This window comes from Equus caballus, chromosome 2 (assembly GCF_041296265.1).
Source record: "Equus caballus isolate H_3958 breed thoroughbred chromosome 2, TB-T2T, whole genome shotgun sequence".
NCBI classification, from domain to species: Eukaryota; Metazoa; Chordata; class Mammalia; order Perissodactyla; family Equidae; genus Equus; species Equus caballus.
The window spans coordinates 53,204,586-53,222,101 of NC_091685.1; the positions used below are offsets into that span (position 1 = coordinate 53,204,586).

General features: G+C 53.7%; 3 protein-coding genes across 4 annotated transcripts in view; all 3 read right to left on the reverse strand.

Moving 5' to 3' along the window:
• Positions 1 to 282: 282 nt before the first annotated feature.
• On the reverse strand, positions 283 to 2,472 carry LOC138923242 (ral guanine nucleotide dissociation stimulator-like). The gene is made up of 5 exons (XM_070261172.1): positions 2,328 to 2,472; positions 1,710 to 1,742; positions 1,218 to 1,339; positions 921 to 1,012; positions 283 to 586 (listed from the first exon to the last, which is right to left on the reverse strand). The coding sequence occupies exons 1-5, from the start codon at positions 2,424 to 2,426 to the stop codon at positions 525 to 527; spliced, it is 408 nt and encodes a 135-aa protein (XP_070117273.1). The 5' UTR covers positions 2,427 to 2,472; the 3' UTR covers positions 283 to 524.
• Positions 2,473 to 3,617: 1,145 nt separating this feature from the next.
• Positions 3,618 to 12,530, reverse strand: LOC106781090 (ral guanine nucleotide dissociation stimulator). 2 transcript variants are annotated; one of them, XM_070261171.1, is made up of 10 exons: positions 12,242 to 12,530; positions 11,799 to 11,851; positions 9,641 to 9,831; positions 8,791 to 8,901; positions 7,740 to 7,933; positions 7,024 to 7,131; positions 6,169 to 6,370; positions 4,740 to 6,022; positions 4,291 to 4,394; positions 3,618 to 3,762 (listed from the first exon to the last, which is right to left on the reverse strand). In XM_070261171.1, the coding sequence occupies exons 3-8, from the start codon at positions 9,656 to 9,658 to the stop codon at positions 5,927 to 5,929; spliced, it is 729 nt and encodes a 242-aa protein (XP_070117272.1). In that variant the 5' UTR covers positions 9,659 to 9,831; positions 11,799 to 11,851; positions 12,242 to 12,530; the 3' UTR covers positions 3,618 to 3,762; positions 4,291 to 4,394; positions 4,740 to 5,926. The 2 variants fall into 2 exon arrangements, with proteins under 2 accessions (XP_070117272.1, XP_070117271.1); XM_070261170.1 differs by lacking the exons at positions 9,641 to 9,831; positions 11,799 to 11,851; positions 12,242 to 12,530 and adding an exon at positions 9,304 to 9,570.
• A 967-nt stretch (positions 12,531 to 13,497) lies between these two features.
• LOC138923243 (ral guanine nucleotide dissociation stimulator-like) overlaps positions 13,498 to 17,516 on the reverse strand; it is a 28,416-nt gene continuing 24,397 nt past the window's right edge. The window contains exons 5-6 of the mRNA XM_070261173.1: positions 13,992 to 14,140; positions 13,498 to 13,688 (exon numbers count right to left, since the gene is read on the reverse strand). The gene's annotated coding sequence lies outside the window, so the exon portion shown is untranslated. The remainder of the gene's footprint in view (positions 13,689 to 13,991; positions 14,141 to 17,516) is intronic.

Sequence of the window (17,516 nt, forward strand, 5' to 3'; positions counted from 1 at the left end):
CTCTGGCTGAGAAAACGCCTCCAACCACTTAGTCCCAAGAGGTCGGAGGGGCCATCTCTGCTCCTGGACAGGGTGAACCACACTGCAATTATCCTGTCCTTGGCAGGAGGGGGACTTGGGCATGTCGTTCAGTAGCCAGGGAGAGGACTGGCACTTCTCCCTTCTCCACATAAACTGAGCTGCTCACTCTGGGAGATTTCTAAATTCGAGGAGGAATGTGAGTTTCTGGATCCGGTTTCCATGAGTGCTGCGAGCGAAAGACTCACACCTCCACTCCCAGGATTAGAAAGAAGCAACAATTTAATATAATACTCAAACGGAGCATTTACCATTGACAACAAAATATGGCCCCGCCAAATAGGGAAATAGGTGCTGGGCAAAAGGGGGGAGGGAGAAGAGGGGTTGGTGCCTTCCCTCGCGGCCAACAGGGGACCCCCAGAAACGGATCACAAAGTTCTCCTCATCAGAATCAGGGGAGGTGGCCCTGTGCACCCTGAGTGTCAACGCTGTGTCCCCGCTGTAGCTCAGCTGGTCTCAGGAGGGTCATCGACCACCACCACTGGGCCCTTGGTTGGGGGTCTGGTGTCTGGAGAAAGAGAGGCATTTCCTGAGTGGCCTGCCCTGGAACCACAGTGCACACCCCATCCCGGCCCCCACTGCGCTCTGTGCTCCAGCCCTGTGCTCAGTGCTCAGTCAGCCAACAGCACCCCATCTGTCCCTGACACAGGGGCTGATATTTAGCGTCACCCATTTCACAGAGGAGGAAACCAATCCCAGGAACGTGAGTGCAACCGCCCAGGACAGGACTGCTCAGCAGTGGAGCTGGAACCCAGGGCCAGCTGTCTGCCTCCCCAGGCCCACACTCAGTCTGAATGTTTCCTGAGCCCGTGGATTCAGCCACTGCCGGTCTAGACACTCACTCTGCCCTGAGCGGTTCTTCTTGTGTTTGAAGAAGAGTTGAATCTTTCTGACCCAGTGGTATCGGGGCTCCAGCTGGCAGGACAGGCTGTAGCTACAGGACAGAGCAGAGCTGGGAGCTCTCAGGAGCCACACATCACATGTGCATCCTGGAGCCTGCCAGCAGCTGGAGTCGAAGGGCCCCAGGGGTCGCCATGCAACCAGATCTGAGGCTGACCATGGAGCCATGGACATGGGCTCTGGAGCTGGTCAGCAGAGAGACTCTGCCCTGCCCTCCCCCAACTCCTGACCCGACTCACCTCTCCTCCTCGCTCAGGGGCTCCACGGCCTGGAACCAGGCCCCAAAGTGCTTGTCGGGCTGCACGGTGTACAGATTTGCAGCCTCCTGGAGCAGCTCGATCTCCTCCATCAGTTTGAATTGCTAGGACAGAGCAAGCACAGGATGCCTACAGGGCCTGAGTGGGGGACCCTGCAGGGCTCGTGGAGGGGGTGAGGAAGGGGGCAAGGGGCCAGTCTGGGGCCTTTGCCCACTTGGGAACCCTCCCTCCCTGCGATTCCAGTCAGGACTTGCCTGCTCTCACACTTGGCTCAAAATAGCTCCTCCAGGAAGGAGTCTTTGATGCCAGCCCTTCCCCCACCCACCAATGCCATAGGATCCCTAGCTCTGTATATCGAACTGTGCAAATAAATGTTCCACCCTGGGGATTGGGCCAGAGGGGGTCCTGCCCACTCCTGGGGGGTCTCTGATTTCCAACCCCCACCCTCCCCACCGGGAGGCCGCAGCTGCTTACCTCATTCCATTTCCGACAGTTGAGCACATTGCCCTGGAAAGCAGACAGCCGCAGTCCATCAGAAACAGCCCCCTTGGCCAGTACTAGCCCCCGTCCACACCTCTTGCAATGCTGCACTACTGTCAGTGGGCAGGCCCATCCAGAGCCCAGACTTGGACCTGGGCCAGTCTCTGGGCTCCAGAGCAGGGGGCACAGAGCAACTGAGGCAAGAGACCTTGTAACCCAACCCTCTCTGATGACACGTAGGGAGACTCAGGCCTCAGGCAGGAAGGGACAGCTCAGCCGCTGATGTGCTTCCTGACTGGGAGGGGCCCGACTTCTCTTCCCTCACTGGCAGGGCCAGAGGGAGAGGCTGAGTCCAGCTCAGACACCACCTCCTGCGGCCACACAGTCAGGCAGCTCTGAGCCTCAGCAGCCCAGGGAACCTGGACGGTGGCTTATGCAGAGCCTGCATCACCCACTGGGGAGATGGGCCTGACACCCCAACTCCCACACGAGGCTGGAGGCCCTGCTGAGAGGACCTTTGCCAAATGAAGAGAGCTCAGGGCTCAGGACAGGACTCTCTCCTCCCCACCCTCAGGAGCCTGAGCCCCTGGACCCACCTCCGGGCTCACTCACCTCCACGTAATCCTCCATTGTACCGTCCAGCAGCTCCACGGAACGGAAGAACGTCACCAGGGAGGGGACGACACCCTGTGCCGCCATCAGGATGGGCATGGTGATGAGCTCCCGCTCTCAGGTGCCCCCATGAACTTTCCCCTGAAACCCTTCAGCCCAGCCTCCTGCCCACCCCACGCCCCCACTAGAGCAGCCTAGGATCCTCGGGACACCCCAACACACACAATTCTCTCCCCCGCTCCCCTCCAGGAACACCAAACTCCATCAGTCAAGTACCAGGGCTGGCTGTTGGCCCCTCCCAGGGGCAGTGGCCCCTGCCCTTCCCCACCCCAAATCTGCCCTGCTGCCAGCCCTTCCAGGCCTCCTCCTGCTCACTGCCACTGCAGGCCCGTCATGCTTGGCAGCCACAGCAGATTCGCCTGAGGAGGAAGGCCCCTCTCCAGAGGGAGGCCTCCAGCTGGGAGGAGGCGCCCCCTCTCCTCTGACTCCTACGCCCCTCCCCCACAGTCACCCTCACCTGCTGCCACTGCCTCTCCTGGGCTCCCTGGCGTGCCCTCTCTGCAGTCTTTAACACGGAGGTCGCCTCCTGTTGGGGCCGAAGACAGGGTCAGTGTGCCCATACTCCCCTCCACATGTCCCCCCAAGGCCCCTGATCTCAGACCCTGGCCATCGACTCCAGTCCCCTGCTGCCTCTGCTGCTCCAAACTGCAGGGTGCTCTGATTCTAGACCAGCCCCAGCTCCAGGACTCAGTCCTGTGTGACCTTGGGCCTGCCCAGGCCTCCCTGGCCCTCTTTCCTCAGCTGAAAAGTGTGAGGAGAATGTCACCTGCTTCCAGGAGTCTCCTGAGGACTCAGAGTCATCTGCGTGTCATCACTGCTCTCCCCTCACCTCTCGAGGAGGAGCCGGCACAAATCTCCTTGCGTTCCTGTCCTCCCTTGGATGGTAGCACCCCCCTGGGAGGCCTGCACCGCTGATCATTTCCCTCCACTTCCCAGAGGAGGAGACGGAGGCCCCCAGAGGGGCAGTGACTGGCTCAAGGACCCACTGGGAGAGGCTGCTCCCCATGCCAGCTACAGGCCCTGTCCCCGCTACCTTCACCCCACCCCTGGCTTCAAATCTGACAAAGGCCCCGACCTCTGGACTCCAGGGGTGCGTCCAGACCCCAGCTGAACAGACCGGGAGCGGAGGGGCAGGGAGTCTTGGGGGACCTGGCCGAGTGGCCCCGGCCTGCCCCATCCTCACAGGGCTCTCTGACCCCCAGCCTGGGCCGAGCCTTGCCATAGCCTCACCTCCTAGGATCCCCTCAGGATGTTCCCCTCCCCTCTCCTTCTGGCCTCCTTCCAGATCTCCAGCCTCCAGGTTGCCTGCACTAGCAGCTCCCTGCTCATGGGTTTCTCTCTCCTGACCCACTTCTTCCAGGTTCGAGAACTCTCCCTGCGGGGTGGGGAAAGAAAGAAAGAAAGAAAGAAAGAAAAACTGTGGGATGCTTGAAGGCAAGTCACATTTGTTTGAGAACCCAGCAGATCCAAACTGCCTGGGGCCTGGATGAGGGATTTCGCTGGGGTGCTCTGAGCTCTAAGGTCCCCATGGGACTGTGGAGGGGCCTCTCCTCTTGTCCCTTGGGGCCTCCATTCCCAGATGTCCCAAACAGATCTCCTTGGAACAGTGTTGGTTTCAGCTGCATAGAGGCTTCTGTTGCTGCAAAGGAAACACCTGACAATCTCCACCTGGGCTCAAGCCAGGATCTGGTCTGGAAGGAAATGAATCCCTGGGATGGAACTGCTGGCCTAAGGGCCCTGAGAGACTCAGAGACCCAGCACCCAGGTCAGTCCCTGTGCCCGGTGTTCGCTGTCTCCCAGGTGGTCTCAGCTGACTTTGGGGGACATGCCGGCCCAAATGAGGTTGCCTGGGCCACCTCACCCTCATGGTGCTTGGCTGGAGAGCAGTCTACCCACTACCCACCTGGAAACTTGTCCCCAGGTGTCTTGGAGACAGGCAATGGCAGGGCTCTGCAGGGCAGAAAGGATTGTGTGGAGGGAACAGAAGCTCCCGAGGCCTCGACACTCCTGGGGAAGCGAAGAGATGGAGCCGTGAGGGGGAGCTGAAGCTCTGCTGCCTCTGGTTTCTGTCACCTCACGGACTTCTCCTGTCCTGGAGGACACACATGCCCAGGGAAGCCAGGGAGGGCACACCTGCCACCCGATGAGTAACACTGCCAGGCACAAGGATTTGTAGCTCAACACAAGAGAGGAAGTGAGTTTGTCCCCAATGGGACCTCAAGTCAAGGTCAACGTGGCCCTGGCATGAGGGTCAAGGGACAGTCCAGGGACTAAGACCCCAGACTTCAATCCTGAGAGCTGAGAAACAAGAGGCAATTCCCATGCATCCAGACAGGGCGTGCCAAGGCTTACCTCAGCCACCCTGATCCACAGCTCAACCACCCTGGCCCTGTCCTGTGCTGTCATGCTCGCGTCCCCAAGGCAGGTGACGAGGATGCAATTGGCCATGGTGTTGTCGTGCATCACAGTGTCACGGACGGTGGGTGCCAGGGACTCGCGTTTCCTGTTGTCACGCTCAGACCAGATGGAGCCGAGGCAGTGGGCGGGCACCAACGTCTTGAACAGCTCCTGCAGAAGATGCGGAGTGTCACCCGGTCCTGCCACACCCCAGCTCAGCGTCCACAGTCCCCCATAGGCCCAGGCAGGGTGAGATAAGAACTGGAGCTCAGGAAGCAGAGCATCTGGACTGAGGCTTATGGGAGTCCCTGGGTTTTGTCTGTGTCCACTGGAATGCACCCAGTCCAGGATGACCCCGAACTCAGGACTGTGGGGAAGGGAGGGGACATTTGCTCCCAGCCCCATCTCACTTCCTCCAAGCTCCAGAAGGCAGCCCACACATGCCCACCAGAAGGGCCATCATCCACCCATCCCAGTGTCCCTCGAGTCCCACTCCCCATTCCCATGCACATTCCCCCCGAGGCAGGGACAACCCCCAGCTTTGTTTGACTGTCTCCACTGGACTCAATACACATCACCTTCCTGATAAGTGCTGAGGCTGTCCGGGCCACCTGCGCAGATGGGGGATCCGCCCAAGGACCTGGCAGCACTTCAGTGAGTGCCCGTCCCCCACCAAAGGGCCAGACTCTGCCCACCTTCCACTCTCTCCCACCTCATTCATCGGCACAGCCACCCTATACAGCAGGTGCTGAGTGTCTGTCTCTACTGTCCCGTGTTCGCTAGGAGACAGTGAAGGCTTGGGGAGAAAGAAATCTGCCCAGGTCACAGTGTTGATAAGGAAGGGAGCAGGGATTTGGACCCAGATCATCGGAATCCTGAGCAGGGAATGGCAGGTGTGGGGTGGCTCATGGCACCGGGAAGGCAGGGGCCACCCGCCCCGCGAGCTCCTCTGCTCACCGCAGCCATCCTCGTCATCTGCTCTGCCACCAGCTGGGGAGGGAAGTCCAAGATGTTCAGCTTCTCCTCCCTCAGCTGGTCCTCGGTGGTCACGGCCCAGGGGCACCTGGGCTCTGGGGCTGCCTTTACTGGTGGCCTTTGCTCTGGTCCTGGAGTGGCCAACTCACGGGCTGCTGGCTCCAGCTCTACCACACGTGGTGAGACTGGAGGTGCAGCTGGCTCCAGCCCGGGGGCTGGCACTGGCTCTGGCTCTGGAAGTGGCAGGAGCTTTGGAGCTGGCTCTGGAGCAGGATAAAGAGAAAGTTTCACGCACACACCTGACAGTTTCTGTGCCTTTCCAAAGATAGAAAGGACTCCACTGCCTCTAAGGGAACGCTAGCCCGTGAACCTCAACACAGACAGTCTTCCCAGACTCCAGTCCCCTCACCTTTCCGTTCGGCCTCAATGGCCTTGAGATGCTCCAGATGGCCTGGCAGAAGGTAGGCATGGCCCTCCACGTGGGAGCCACCAAAGCTGACGTGCAGAGTGGCCAGCTGCAGGGTCCAACAGGGAAACCACAGGGGCTCCCTGCAATCCTGCCCTTGGCCCAGCCAGGTTCCCAGCAGGAAATAGATAGCACTGCGGGGAGGCTGATGGGCCAGAGAGTCAGTGGCCTGGCCTTTCCTTAAACACCAGCCTCCCAAGGCACTCTTATTAGCATCTGCGCCCCTGTGCCAGACCCTCCCCCTCCAGAGGAGGGCCCCATCCCAGCCCTGAGCCCTGGCTGCCTGACCTGGCTGTGGCAGGCCTGCTCATCCAGCAGGCTGAACACAGAGTCTGTGAGACTCTCTTGTTCCCACCGACACTCTCCTCCCCAAGGGTCTGGACACAGCCCACTCAAGCCCTCCATGTATGTGGGCCACTGGAATGAAGACTCCAGCAGATTTGGGAGCAGCTTGCTCACACACCTCCTACTATGGACCTGGCGGTGGTGCTCACAAGGTGTGGATGTGGAGAAAGGGAGGCAGGAGGAGCTGGGACTCTGCTGGGAGTGGGTCTCTAGGAGACAACGCAGCCCAGCCTCCCTTCCAATTCTCAAGGGGCCTGGGACCCATGCACAGCTCTCTTTGAGTCCAGTCCTGCTGGAGTGGAAGCCACCAGAACTGAGCCCTCCCATGGGAATCACAAGATGGGTGAGATGCAGGGTTCTCCCAGGCCTGACCCGGCCACAGCCTCCATCCTCGCCCCGCACCCTTTTTGCTAGAGACAGGAGGCCCTTCTTCTCGACCCAAAGACCACTCACTTTGGGAGGTGGTCCTGTCCTCCAGCATCCCGCACGCAATGGGCCAAGCTGCCTCCATGTGTCCCAAAGGGGATGAGGGCATCACCCGGGATGGCGGGTAGATGGGACCTGTGAATGATGTCAAGTGTGACTGTCTGACTCTCAAAATAGAGGGGAGGACCAAGGAGGCTGTCTGCTTCCTTCACTGAGTGACCCTTAGTGTGTCCAGAAGTCCTGCTCAGAGTAGGTCCTTCATAGACATTGTTGAATGACCTCCAACCAGAACCATCCCAGGTGTCTGAGTGGGCCTGTGGCCCCTCTGTGACCCTAGAGATCCCTAAGTGGCTACACCAAGGACAAGCACCAGGACCAGCTGGATGGCATCTCAAACTCTTTGACAGGGTGCTCTCCAGGTGCTTTTCCAAACTCAAAAAGCCACAAGCCAGTGAAGGGAGAGGTGAAGTGAAGACTACTTTCCATGGGGGACAGAGAAATAATCACCACCAGCAACCACAGCATGGCCCACCACCCTCTCTGCAGAGCCGGGCACCAGGGAAGCCCCTGGATGGCTGATCCCATTCATCCCTGGGAGAAGCCTAGCAAGTTCATCCTCTCTCACCCCACATTTCAGAGGAGCCAACTCAGGCTCAGAGAGATGTGGTGACATTCCCAAGGCAAGACACACAGCTGGCAGTGGGCAGAGTCACCACTGTGCTGAGGAGGAGGCAGGCAGTCACCTGGGAAACAGCTGGTCCAGGACCTGGTGGGAAGTGCTGGAGCCTGAGTAGCTGTAGAGGGAGTTGATGACACTGCAGAGGACTCTGCTGGGGAAGGCTGGCAGCACAGACTCTGAGAGCCTCTGCATCATGCCTGCCTGGAGGGCACGCATCCTGCAGGCCTCAGTTACAGACAGAGTGGACTCATCTTCACTCTGGGTGGGATGAGGAGGACACAGGGTCAGGGCCACCACTGTGAACCACCAGTGTTATCGAGGTCTGCAGCTGACCCAGGAACTCCTAGCCCCTCCCAGACATGTGCGACAGGAGACACAGGAGCTCCCACACTCAGCAAGGTTCTGGGCTCTCACAGTACAATCTGACTTTGGGCGTGCGAAGGATTCCACATTGATCTCCCTCGAGGCCATTTGCTCGCTGAGGGACAACAGACCTCCCTCTGTGAAGAGCACCAGCCCAGTGAGTCCTCAACAGACACCCCCTCTCTAGAGAGGAGAACAGAGGCTTAGGTACGCCAGGTGGCTTCTCTGGGTCCTGTGGGTCAGAACTGAGAGCTGCCCAAAGTGAGGGCTGAGGGCCAGCCCCTCTAACTGCCTGAGGCTTCATTGGGCCCCAACCTGGAGGGAAATGTTATGTGGCCACCCCACCCTGCCCCAGTCTGGAAACAGTGGACAAGGCAGTGACACACTCTGAGAATCCCTTTGACTTCCAAAACACGCTGATGGTTATTTCGCTTACATTAAAGGGAGTTTGGAGACCCTCGTTATCGAGGTTGCATGTTCCAAAAAAGGCAAAATTCAAAGATACTCAGGGCCTAGTGGGAAGTGACAACGTTTTCTCTAATCTTCCTAGGAAAATGCAACGAGTGCCCTCCTATCCTCCTATGCAGCTGGTGGGGAGGAGCAGAAGTCCAGATTCCTTTGGGACTGTGGGACACTCAGGGTGGACAGCCCTGTTAGGCTCCCAGGAGATGGGCAGTTTGAGGGTGGATTCTGGGCCTACCCTGGTCATCTCAGGGGCCTGGGTGGGAAGACCCCTCCGTGCCCACTCTCACCTCAGAGCAGCCCTGGTTATTGATGATGGTGCCGTGCAGTTGGCCCCTGTCCAGGGAGATGGAGTACCCGAAGCCATTTGCCAGCTCTTTGACCACCTCCTGCATGCAGCTCTGCAAAGACAGTGCCCGAGAGCCGGGCCGGGATGTCTCAGGCACCTGCCTCGACTTGGCCACAGGAGGAAACCCCAGCAGGGATCAGGTACCGGGCAGTGTCTGTGTAGAACTCCAGCCAGGGAGGGAATGAGATGACACCCGGATGGCTCGGGACTAACCTATGGGTAGAGGAGCTTGGTCCCCAGCACCCACTCTCCCATCCTGCTAGCCAACACCTAGGCTGGGAACACAACGCACTGCCAGGCTTCCAACACCCAGCAAAGGGCTCCAGCCTAGGATGAGTGCCCCCTCATCCCCGCCGTCCCTCACTCCACTCCCCCGGGACACACAAGGAGGCTCAGAGGGGTGTGGGGTTGGGATCCCATTGTGGCCTAAGGCGGTTGGCCTGCCCTGTGTTACCTGAGGGATCCTCCTGCCAAATGGCCAGAGGTGGTGCAGGTGAGGGCCAAGCCAATGTGTGTAGCAACTGAAAAGTCTCTGTTTCTTGGCTTTCCTGAAGCCACAGCCTCGACAAGTCGGGAGACAACAGCAGAGCATCCTGCTCTCTTGAGTGTCTCTACTCAAGTGAGCTCAATAGGAGGCTATGTCTAGAATGTGGGCACCTGGAGACCAGTGTGCTAAGTTCTGTTAGGGTCTGTCACCAAGGAAGTGAGGTCACTTCCTCAAGCTTCCATTACCCGGGCCTCTTCTTTCAATCACACCAACCCAAAACCCCTCTGGGATCTTGGCTACTCACCCTCCTTGCCCATGTCATCACCAGAACTGTACACAAATAGCCAGCACAGAGCCTCACACAGGACCTTGAGATGGAACCAGGTTTCCAGCTTGAGGAAGCTGAGTTCAGCTGAGTTCACGCCTCTCTTTCCCTAGAAGCTCTGTGTCCTGGAAACACCATTGTGCCTCGCAAGGCCTCCTCAATCCTTCAACCTGCACGATAGGGACGAGGCCAGAAATAGCTCCCTCAGGATGTCCTCAGCTGCAGAAGAGACAGTAGTGACAACACCTGGTGTCTGGTTTCACTTGTGTCTGATGCACACACTTAGAGATGAAAGAATGACAAGAAGGGGTGGGCTATCGTGTGGAGTACCCCTTAAAACAGGCCTGTGTCACAGCTCTTGGGCGTTGAGCAAGTCCCTGCCCCTCTGGGCCTCATTTACACATCTGCAGCTTTAACGGGTTGAAATTAGAGGAAATTCAGAGATTGCCAGTCACTGGCATGAATGATTCCACGGTCTCCTGTTTCCCTTAGAGTCAGAACCAAGTGCCTCATGTTGGCCTATGTGGAGGGCAGCCTCCACCACGGCTCCCGGTGCTCACTGTCTCCTGCTGTGCACATCCTTGTGGAACCGCACAGTCATTAGGAAGTGACTTCTGAATAGAATGCAGCCAAGGTGTTGGGATGGTACACAACCCAGGGTTAAGAACAAAAAGCCTGGCCCTTCCTTCTTACTCATTGTCTTTAGCCCCCTCCCTCTTTCCCTCCTCCTGTTTCCATCTCTCTCTCTCTCTGCCTCTTATATCTCTGGAACTGGGGGAGCAAGTGCACATGTGTTCAATTTCCCTATGTAGAGGCTCCATAGGAGAGAATGGAGGAAATGATCGGCCAACAGACAGGCAGGAACTCAGGCTTTCCGTCCAAACAAACCCTGTCAACATGCATGTGAGTGAACTTGGGAGCACATGCTCCCCGAGTCGAGCCGCAATAGAGATGCAGCCCAAGCTTCACAGAGACCTTGAGGCAGAGGCACCCAGCTAAGCCGTGCCCCATTCCTGGCACACACACTTTGTGAGAGCTTAAGGATTTGTACTTTCTAGGGGCACGGTCTTAGAGCAACGTCGTCAGAGAGTGACAGGAAAAAGCAGTCTGCCAGTCCTGCCACCCGTCCCTGCCGTACCCCCATCTCCCCTCCTCTCTCTTCTCAGGATCCTTCCAGCCACACCGCCAGCTTTCTGACCTTCTCTGCTCAGACTCCTTTCTTCCTGTGAGTCTCTGCACCAGCAGTGGCTTCTCCCTGACACTCAAACTGTTCCCAGACACAGGCAGGCATGCCTCACATCTGTCACTCTGCTCACAGCAAATGTTACTCCTCTGAGGCCTTTCAGGGCCTCCCAGGCACAGTCTCCAACGTCACAGATCTCACATCTGCACGGTCATCTCATGATTTTCTCCTTCTTGGTCTCTTTTGGATAAAGTGAGTCCATGAAGCAGGGCATTCTGCTTGGCAGACGCAGAGGCAGCTTCTTCCGGTGCCCTCAGGAACATGACTGTCTCCTCTGGGTTGAATGTTTCCCCTCACAAGTCCATTCTGAATGGAAACTGTCATTTCACCTCTTTCCTGGGTCTTGTTTCTTCTAAGAACACAGGGAGCCATACCTTCTCCCTGGAATGCGGCACCAGCCCCTACACCCACAGCCAGAAAATTAGCGCCCAGCTTCAAACACCACCAATCCTGAAGTCAGTTCCTGCTGAGGCCTCCCATCCATTCTGTAATTCCATGGTAACGGCTGAGGTCACCTTTCCCCTGAGACTCAGCTCCCAGCCTTCCGTTGGCTTCTTAGAGGAACAGTGGGATTTCCCAGAAGCACTCCCAGCCTGGGCAAGAAAGGCTTTGAAATGTTCTCTATGTATTTTCCAGGACATGGGACATGAGGAGAAGTCATTTTGGTGTGTATGTGCAACAGTTTTGATGCAAAAAGTATCTTTTTCAGACAGAGATCAAAGAATGGGGCTACTGGGTGTAACAAGAAAATGGATATGCTGAGCCATCGTCTTCATGGTGTGAAGTCTTAGAGAGCAAAGAACATGCTTAAGAGCAGAGCATATGAAGACAATATCTTATGTTCAAATTCCAGCTCAATCACTTCCTAGATATGGTAGCGGGCAAGTTACTCACCTCATCAGTGCCTCAGTTTCCTCATCTGGTGTCGGCAAGAATGATAAGTGTACCTAATTTGTAAGGACATGGAGAGTATTAAAGGAGTTAATGTTTGAAAACTGCTTGCAACACCTAGCACCTTACAAGCACTGTACCTATCCATTATAAATGAAATGGAAACATTCTTCTGATGCTATCTTTTTACTCCAGAAGGGAGACTAGTGCCTGGATGGATGTAGACAGAACTCCCTGAGACAGGATGAATCGAAGAATGAACAACACTGTTGAAGGCATTTCCAATGGCACATCTGCCTCCTTATGGACATTCTCTAGCAGAATCACACCCAAGCATCCCTCCTCTCTCCTGCATCATATTCTGGGATTCTATCCAGAAATCACGGGGGCTTCTTGCACCCCGGCACCCACACCCACTACAGGTTCTCTTCTCTCTAGCAGCAAACCTTAGGCCTTGTCCTGATGGCTGCAGCCCACAGGCTCTGCACTCTGATCCTTTTCTTCACTTGAGGGAGAAGTGCCATCCCGAGAACTGGGCACACACAGTGTGAGCCTTGGAGTGAATGTCTCCCTGGCCGGTTGTAGGTGGAAGAGCACCGTGACAGAATGGGACTTAGGGAGAGTCTTCCAGGTGTGCTCAGAAGGGGCCCAGCCAGGGCATTGGTCAGCAAGGTCTGGTCTGGTTGGTGGACCTTGATGGCAAATGAGTGGCAGGGGCAGCATGTTTTAGAGGTCCTGGCAGGAGACAATTCATAGGATGGTCATTAAGTCAGAATCAGCCTAATAAGCTCCAACTTAATCCACTGTCATCTGTTCCCTGACTGGCTGACTAATCCAGGAGTGATTTAGAAGAGTGACATTCGTGTTCTATCATCTTTTCATTGGTTGGCTACAGCTGTTATTCTTTACATAACTTGTATATGTCTACAAAGGAAAGGAAAGGTTAGTTTTGTTACAACCCTTCTAGCAAAATTCTCCCTAACATATTGAATCACTAACAGAATCCACCACTGGGAACCTCATATAAGATGCTGACATTTACTCTCTGGTTTCATATCTTCCTGTTTGGTAAATTCTCTTGACTTCTGGCTTCTTTCCTGAGGTTCGTCCACTCAGGACAATGTAGGAGTGCAATCTCTTGCTACTTCAGAAGTAGTGGGGCAACTCTATGATGATGTTGCTTTTGTTTTGTGACTGTGTGTGTGTGTGTGTGTGTGTGTGTGTGTATGAGACTGTTTTCTGCATCTTGCCGCGTGGGTTGGATTGACTCCTTTCCTTGGAAAAATTGTCCCTTACCACTTTCTCTGGGCTTTATTTTCATGGCTTGAACAGTGCTGTGCAACAGTAGAATTGACACTCTATCTTATGGAATTTAAACTTCTTTTAGTAGCCACATTTCAGAAAGTAAAAATAAACATGTGAAACTAATTTTAATAGTATATTTAAACCCATTACAACCAACATATTATCATCTGGCCAGGCAATCTATATAAAAATTATGATAGAGATAGTTGAATTTTTTTTATGATTGGGATCTAAAAATCCATTTACAGCACAGTCTTCATTTGCAAATTGAAATTTTCTACATATTCAGTTTCTGTGTCCCCCAAATCAGAACCTGGGCTGACTTGTTAGAGAGGAAATAAAGCAGAACAGGCATAAGTAACGATCACTGTCAATCCAGCTCAGCATGAACACTCACCACTGACAAAAAGGCTGTCCCTGAGCAGGGAGTAGAGGCCCCTTGGGGTGACACGGTGAGTCAGCTGGTTAAGCTCCCAGGAATGCTGCTGTCACCTGGTGTCTCTGTCATACTCTCCATCATGAGCCATGGGGTCAGGGTGGTAGGTGCAGACAGCTTCCACGCTGGTGGCTGCCCCATCGTCCGCAGGCCTGGGGAGAGAGGAATGCGGGGACTCTAGAGAGATGTCCTGAATCCTCTGATAATGGGGGCCAGAGGGAGGGAGGAGCAAATTGGGAGTCAGTGGGAAGAGTGAAAACTGGGGTGGTCTCTGAAAGCGTTTGTGACTCTCAAAGCTCAGAAAAGGGACTTCCCTGAGGGAGATCACTCTGCAACCCAAGGACAAGGGGCCTAGGCTGCTCTTCTTGAACAAGGATCCAAGCAGGGGAGGAGGCAGGAGGAGGAGGAGCTGGAGAGACAGCAGGTGGGGAGCGGCTGGCTGGGACTCATCCTACCAGGAGCTGTGGGCACCAGGGTCTCATCCAGTGTTGCAGGACTCTCTCAGTGGAGTTAAATGTCGCTGAGCCCTTGCTCACGTCTGTTGAATATTGGAGGTTGGAGATGCTGAACTTCAGTGTGAGGGCCTTCAGCTCGTGCACCATAGCTTGCAAGAAGAGATGGGGAGAGATGGCCATCACTGACAGCTGGCCTGAGACCAGATCAGAGTCCTGAATTCATTATCATCTGTTGCCTTTGCTCCCAGTGGAACCACCACCCACCTCTGTGCTCATCCAAGTTGAAGCCAGTATATCACTCATGTCTTCCTTCCTCCCCTGCCAGTAACACCCACTGCACTTGAGGATTGCTCCTCAAAACACACCCTATTTCCCTATATAATGCCTACTCCTTCTTAAAGACCCCACCTGGGCAAAACTTCCTCCACAAAGCTCTTCCCACCCAAATAATGCCAGTGCTTCTCCTCAAAACATCCCACCTTCGATTAGAATGTTCTGTGAATTTCATAAGACCAGGGGCTCTCTGAGAGCTGCATCAGATTCGATTATTGGTATAATCTTTGTGATAGGCATGATTGCCCGAAAACCAGAATTGCACACCTCGGCTTTCCAGCTCCCAAGTGATAATTTGGCAGTGTAGGTGTGGGGCTGCAGAGCTACTCTGGGGAAGGAAGAGGGGTCCCCTAGGTCTGTGGTGGCTTCTGGTTGCTCAAGTGATGAGGAAGTAGGCAGGAACTTGCTTCCTGGCTCAGGAGCTGTGGAAAGGGCTCTTGTTAGGGTGGGATAGAGCCCTCATACAGTGGGTGAAGCCCCACAGGCTCATCTGCACTCAGTAGTGGCTGTCCCAGGACAACCACTCACAGGTGAGCCATAAATGTGAGTGACAGGAGGAGGGATTGTGTGACTAGAGGTAAGAGCAAGCTTATGAAGGAGATGAACCCAAAAGAGTGAGTGTGGTTGAAGAGAGAGACGGAACAAAGAGAGAGGTAGAGGCACAGACAGAGGGGATACCTGGATGGACAGAGGATGAGTGGACAAATGGAGGGTCAAAAGGAAAGCAGGAAGAATACACACAAGGAAGAGAAGTTGGAGAGATGGGAGGAAAGAGGATGGAAGGAGAGAAGAAGGAAAAACAGGCAAACAGGCAGGAGGACAGTTGGACAGATTGCTATCTGGACAGATGCTTGGATGGATAGATGGAAGGAAGGAAGGAATAGAGGGAGGGAGTGTGGAAGGAAGGATAGAAGGAAAAAAGGAAGGAAGGAGGGAGCCTGAGAGGAGGGAGAACTGGGAAAATCACCTGCTCAAGTTCACAGGGTGTTTTAAAGGGAGGTTAAGGCTGAGAATACAGGACCCCTAACTCCCAGGCTTGTGTCCACCTGTCCCAATGCTGCCTGTTATTACTCGTAGAGATGAGCATGTGGACGTAAAAGAAACCTTGAGCCCTACCCTCACAATACACAAAACTCAATTCCTGGACACTTTGACCTAAAGGAGAAAGGTAAAATAATGAAACTTCTAGAAGACAACATAAGAAAACATCTTCAGGATGACAGGGTAGCAAAAACTTCTTAAAGAAGACACACAAATGCACACATACACACACTCTCCATAAAAGAAAAGATTGGTAAACTTGGATTCATTAAAATTTAGACTTTCAGTTCATCATGAGACATATTACAAGAGGGAATTGGCAAATCACAGGATGCGAAGAGATTGTTCCAATTCGAATATTCAACAAAGGATTCTCATGCAGAATACAGAAAATCTTCAGCATCACAGTAAGAAAGGAGCCAAACAAACCAATTGCTTAAAACTGGTCAAAAGACTTCAACAGGCACTCCACAACACAGAGTGTCCCAGCGGCCAACAAGCACATGCAAATGTGCTAAAATCAGCAGGGAGAAGGGAAATGACAATTCAACCACACTGAGATCTTCTATACAACCAGAGAATGGTTAAAAACAGTTTTGAAATGCTGAGCTGAGGGCAGCAAGTGGAGGGGAGGCTGCAGAGCAACTGGAAGGCTCACACACTGCAGGTAGGAGTAGGAATTCATGCAGCCACTTGGGAAAGCTTTTTGGCAGGATCTATCTGTTAATGCTGGAGACACACATACAACATGACCAGCAATTCTACTCTTAGATGTGTCCTCAACTGAAATCTAAACATTTCAACCAAGAGGAAGGAGCAAGAATGATTAGAGCATCATTCTCCTTATTCCTCCAAAGTAGAAAGTACTCAAATATCCATCTACAGTAGAATGGATAAATCAATTCCACTATCTAGTTCATGGTGGTTTTAAAAATTGGCCACAAATTCTTTGAGACACATCCCATGAATATGTGAGGTTCAGGTTCCCTCCCCTTGAATCTAGGCAGGCGTGAACCTGCTTCAATCAACAGAGCAGAAGCGTTGCTCTGTGGAAGTGGTGTGATGTGACTTCCAAGGACATGCCACTCTCAGGAAGCTTGCTCAGTGAAGCCAGCCAACAAGCTGTGAAGAGCTAAGGCCTCATGGAGAATCTCCTCATGGAGAATCTGCAACCAGGGCACAGCCACCTTCATTGCAACTGCTATGCTGGCGATCAGGTGATAAGACTTCGTTCCTAAACAGAAGATGAACCATATGCACTGAAGAAAATAGACCACCAACACAAGCCCTGACGCACACCATGTCCATTTATACTTGGTATCTCAAGACCAGGGGCCAAGATGAGGAGGCAGGAGTTCATCCCCAAATTCTTGAGATTTTATCCAATACCAGACAGACTGTGCTCACCAAGCATTTCCTAAACCTCCTCCCTTCCTCAAAGGAATCTCTGCATCTGGATACCGACATTAAGTTTCCTCTGGTCATATATGATCACCAGCCCCAGTACACCCTTTGTATCAGCAATAGGTGAACACTATCTGAACAGGTCACCTGGGTCCCAAAAGTGGAAAAGAAGTAGAGCAACTTTCAAGTAGAAGTTTCCATCTCCATTGAAATTGTATTTTAGATATACCATTGGAAAAATAAAACTGCCACTTTTCAAAACAGGAAATGTAGGTGCCCTTGTGAACGATCCCAGAGGATTTCGGTCTTCAAGACATCCCAGCCAAGGTACCATCCATGTGAGTGAAAGAGCCTCTAAATGATTCTAGACCCCAACCATCAGAGAGCACGGCAATTTCTCCCTACCAAATTCCTAACCCACAGAATCCGACTAATACAATGGTTGTTGTTTCACTCCACTAAGTTTGGATAGGCATGTTACGCAGCTATCAATAACCAAAACTAATGCATTATGCAATAATAATCAGATCTAAAGAGCTTTATAAAAACCAACCAATTACCTGTAACAACATGAATGAATCTCAGACAGGATGTTTAATAAAAGGAGCCTGGTAGAAAGGAGTACATAGAGTATAATTCCATCTACCTGAGCTCAAAAACTGGCAAAACTAAGCTACAGCGATAGAAGTCAGAGTAGTGGTTACCTTGGGTGGGAGCAAATTCTGCAAAGGGTCACGATAGAGGCCT

Bases quoted from the DNA above. Each gene is read 5' to 3' on its own strand.
- LOC138923242 (XM_070261172.1), bottom strand. From the start codon at position 2,426: ATGCCCATCCTGATGGCGGCACAGGGTGTCGTCCCCTCCCTGGTGACG. The intron at 1,743-2,327 runs GTGAGTGAGCCC...TCTGCTTTCCAG, and splicing joins CAATGGAGGATTACGTGGAG to GGCAATGTGCTCAACTGTCG. The intron at 1,013-1,217 runs GTGAGTCGGGTC...TCTGTCCTGTAG, and splicing joins CCCCTGAGCGAGGAGGAGAG to CTACAGCCTGTCCTGCCAGC.
- LOC106781090 (XM_070261170.1), bottom strand. From the start codon at position 9,441: ATGCTCTGCTGTTGTCTCCCGACTTGTCGAGGCTGTGGCTTCAGGAAA. The intron at 7,132-7,739 runs GTGACTGCCTGC...CATCATTCACAG, and splicing joins CTGGACCAGCTGTTTCCCAG to GTCCCATCTACCCGCCATCC. The intron at 6,371-7,023 runs GTGAGTGGTCTT...CTGGCCCATCAG, and splicing joins GGACAGGACCACCTCCCAAA to CCTCCCCGCAGTGCTATCTA.